The sequence below is a fragment of the Hipposideros armiger genome, unplaced genomic scaffold, assembly GCF_001890085.2.
Source record: "Hipposideros armiger isolate ML-2016 unplaced genomic scaffold, ASM189008v1 scaffold_253, whole genome shotgun sequence".
Classification (NCBI taxonomy): Eukaryota; Metazoa; Chordata; class Mammalia; order Chiroptera; family Hipposideridae; genus Hipposideros; species Hipposideros armiger.
The window spans coordinates 2,493,895-2,498,283 of NW_017731603.1; the positions used below are offsets into that span (position 1 = coordinate 2,493,895).

Consider the following 4,389-nt stretch of genomic DNA (forward strand, 5'->3'; position numbering starts at 1 on the left):
GATACCCTCCCCTGTAGTACGAGTCTTTGATCTATTTCCTATCAGACCCATTTCTCCCTCTTCTCTTGCTCTGCTCTATATATATTTCAGAAGAGCTGGCTGGCCCTGTAGGTGGCGTTTTCCAGCCTCCATGGGCAGTTGTCTCTCCCTGGCTTCAGCCCCATAGGAAGCACTGTGGAGAGACTGGAGGGTGAAAGGCAGGGAAATTTAAGGCCTCGTCTCCCCCAACCCCACTCTCTCCACAGTGTCTCTGTCAGCAGTTGTATCTCCCTTATGGCTTCAGCTAGAGCAAAGCAGGTCTGCGGTGGTGGCAGCTTCTGCCTGCTGACCTGGGCCCCCTGGGCTCTGGTAACAGTGCCCCTGACTTTGTCCCTTTGGCCTAATGGCTTCCTGCTGTGGCTAATGCCTGGGTTCCCCCAGTGTCTTCTGTTTACTTTTTAGCTTTTTGCTGTTTGCTCCCATTTCCTGTATAATCAAATTTTTGGATTAAATTCCTTCTGTTTACTCCCAGAATTTGTATATTTTCCTGAGTGGACCTTGACTGATACACTTCCCGTTACTGACTGATGCTTGGGGTGTAGACCTTTGTTGGGAGAGGGATACAAAATCCAGGCGACCTGGTAAATATGGAATAGAGCAATCCAAATCCCCAAGGCTGGTATAATTCAGAGCAGACAAGTCTGGCCCGTACAGATGGGGCATGAGACTCAGAAACGAGATGCCTGCATTCTGTTTTACCATTTCCTCTGGTTTGCGTACATGAGGCAAACACTGCTTTAGACCTTGAAAGCATATTCAATACCAGTTGTGAATATAACAATGTAATAATATTTCTAATGTAGTTCTATATCAGCAGTAGTATGACCAATAATTTAGAAATGTATTTTTTACATGCACAAAAAATAATTTTAGTAAGAATAGGGAGAAGCAATTCATAAAAATATTGCCAAGGATCGCATGGGAGAAAAAATCCTGCACAATGAAGCCCCCTCACTTGGGAAGTCTGAATTCTTTTAAACACATCTCTTGTGATTTGTATTATTGAAATCTCTGATTAACGACGCTGCTGCTGATGGCATAACAAACCACCTTTACTATGTTCACGAGAATTGCAAGACTGGTGCTTCACCTGCCACCCCTACCACCTCATCTGGGGGCCACGTACGTTAGCTCTTTTCTAGTATAGATGACCTTTGTTTTGAAAATATAACTTAATATACACAATTATTTTATAAACTCACGTACATAAGAAGTCAGAGAAGTACCTTTGCTCAATATTGCTTGCTGTGAACCTAAAACTGCTCTAAAAATAATCTTAGAAAAATCAAAGAATGTGGAAATATGCAGGGGAAAAAGCGAGACCAGCTCCTTTAGAGTCTTTCTTCCACCACCTAATTGCCAGCTCCATAGGTAACAGCTGTCAGGTATGTCTCCTTATATACCCTTGTGTATGCATATTCACACTTACGTATATGCGCTTAAAATGACATACTGGTAAGTGGAAGGATTTTTCATATTGTCCTGGGCTTTGCTTTTTTAAGTCAACAGTGTATCTTAGAAGTCTCCCTTAGTTTATATAAATCTGTCTGCATTCGTTTTAGCAGTTGCATGGTATTCTGTAGCATGGATGAACCATACTTTATTTCACTATATCTCCATTAAGTTTAGTTTTAAATTGCTCATAAAAACTGTATTGTTTTGTGTTTTAAGGAATGTCATTGTAATTATTTTATAGACATTTCTGTCCAGTGTTCTGTAGGGTAGAGTCTTGAAAGTGAAATTGGTATCTGCATTTGAAATATTGATAGATGCTGTATTGCAAAGGATATTATAAATTTATATCACGACCTATGGTGTATGTAAATGTATAGGTGTAGATATAATCCTGACTTTTGCCAACACTGCATGTTTATCAGCTTGATCACTGCACTGTACACCTGAAGCTGATGTTTTATAATATTATATGTCAACTATAATTGAATATATATATATATAGTCACGGGATGTGGAGTATAGTGTGGGAGTGAAGTCAAGGGAATTATAATAGATATGTATGATATCCAGTGGGGGAGGGGAATGGGGCAGCAGATTGGGGGAAGGGTGTTGCCACTTAGAGGGGCAAAAAGTATAACTATTGCACTGTGTTGTACACCTGAAACTAATTTAAAAAAGAAATAAAATAAAAACAAATACTTTATTGCTAAAAAATGCTAACCATCATCTGAGCCTGTGGGGAAAATGGTGCTGATAGGCTTGCTCAACACAGAGCTGCCACAAACCTTCAATTGGTAAAAAATGTAATGGCTGCAATGTGTAATGAAGAGAAGCACAATAAAACAAGGTAAAACTGTAAAAAAAAGAAAGGCACTTTGAATGTAGGTAGATATACAGCACCTGTGAAAATATTGGGGCTGAAATATTTACACATTTTAATATAAAAAATAGAGTTGAGAATATCCTTCATTTAGCAGAATTTTCTCTGAACTTATAGGCTCATCAACATCATGTTGCAACCTTCCCCTGAACAACATCCTGTCTAGTTAAAGGGGCTCTGACTCATTTTGTGTGTTTTATGGTTTCTATCTGAGTACTTCTCTATTCTAGTGCTTTCAGGGCAGGGACAGGGGCACAGTCATTGGTGCATGTAACAACTACCCTACTTGGAATCCAGCCTTTCTCTGTGGGATGGCTGGTATTCCTCAGCCTTGTGAAAGGAGACCCCAGAGATATGCTAGTTATCAGCCCCCTGATAGAGGAAGCTAAAAACATCCACCAATTCTGGATGTCGATAAAGCGCCAACATTCTCCTAACAGAAATTCATTCTTTGCTCTTCTCTGTCTCTGCCTTAGGTGCAGCTCGTGTATACAACCAACATCCAGGAGCCCAATGTCTACAGGTATATTTTTAAATCAAACACTTTAAAAATTAAAGTTATTGGATAACTGTTATCAGTCTGTGTTTGGACAATGATTTGCTTAGGTCTCCTACTACCCTCCTCCTCTTTTCATAGTCTTTGGGCCGAGGTGGAATTCTGCCAAGCTGGCTCGGCAGCTTCCCAAGGTGCCTGGTTTCTAGATGGGCGTTCAGGCTGATGGGCTCTGCTATTTCCTTCCCCACCTGAAAAAATGTAAATAGTTCGAATCATCACAGATGTTTGGACCTGGCTATTTCCAGTCACAAAAGAGAATACACCAAAAGAGATTTCAGCAAGATGTCGATAAAATCAGAGCTAGGATCAGGGTTGAACTGAGACAGTGGGCCTCCATGGCAGACTAATGCATGTATACCTCTTCTTTCCATATTTGCTAAGCATTTATTTAGTGGGTAGAAGGATTTCCTGTTAGCAAAAGTTACATATTGAAACAGATCCATTCACTAAATCATTTCTACTAGCCAAAGCATACTTGACACCTGAAAAAATAAAACAGCTACTTTCTTGTTCTCTCTTCAGTTATAGCCTGAAATTTNGCAGCCCAGCTCCAGGTTGAGCTGTTGTTCAGCATCTTAGCTGTGGAGGGCAGTGTCACTGGCCCTCATGTGGGATCCGAACCGGGCCCTCTGGCATCCCAAGCCATCACGCCACTCGGCCAGCCCTCAACCCATTTTCTTAAAGTTAACACACTAAGTCGTGGTTCACGCCTTAGTGCGGTTTGTTTGGAACTGATGTATTTGAGTTGTAGTTGAAAGGTGAGGAAGACTTGATGATATGGGTCTTGACTTTGGAGTGGAATCCATCCCAGCTCTATTGCCTACTAGTTCTGTTGCCTTGTGTAGCATCATTGGGTGTTTAGCTATTTGTTCATTCACTCAGTGAACATGAACATCTCCCCTCGAAATGTTTTGTGGCAAAGAAAGCTGCATTAGGAAGGTAGCTCTAAGGATAATCAGGGTTGAGAAGTATTTTTTGATGTTCATGTACTGAGAGGAAGGTCACAGAGATAGAGATAGTGGAGACTTAAAATAAAGATGAAGATGAATAAGGAGATTTAAGATGATGATTTGATTAAACCAGTGTCTGAAGGACACATGAGATGGAGGCAAAAGTTCAAATGAGAGCGCTACCCTTAGGAATAAGGATGGGCCTCCTATGTGTTCTATACGCAGATGTGCTGTGATACAGCTGATGGATGTTGGTGTCCTTTTCAAAGGTGAGATGGACACATATTTCAAGGTATCAATTAAACTGTTCCTTTTTATTTTTCACCAATAAATTAGCCCTCAAGATTTACAAACTTGCTGGGCCGGCCGAGTGGCACGATGGTTAAGAGCTGGCTTGGGATGCCAGAGGGCCCCGGTTCGGATCCCACACATGAGGGCCAGTGACACTGCCCTCTACAGCTGAGATGCTGAACAACAGCTCGACCTGGAGCTGGGCTGCCATGAGTCGC

General features: G+C 41.5%; 1 protein-coding gene across 1 annotated transcript in view; it reads left to right on the plus strand.

Annotated features, from left to right (window-relative positions):
• LPXN (leupaxin) overlaps positions 1 to 4,389 on the plus strand; it is a 22,890-nt gene that overhangs the window by 10,936 nt on the left and 7,565 nt on the right. Inside the window, exon 3 of the mRNA XM_019655969.1 lies at positions 2,851 to 2,931. Coding sequence (XP_019511514.1) covers positions 2,851 to 2,931 — 81 coding nt within the window. The remainder of the gene's footprint in view (positions 1 to 2,850; positions 2,932 to 4,389) is intronic.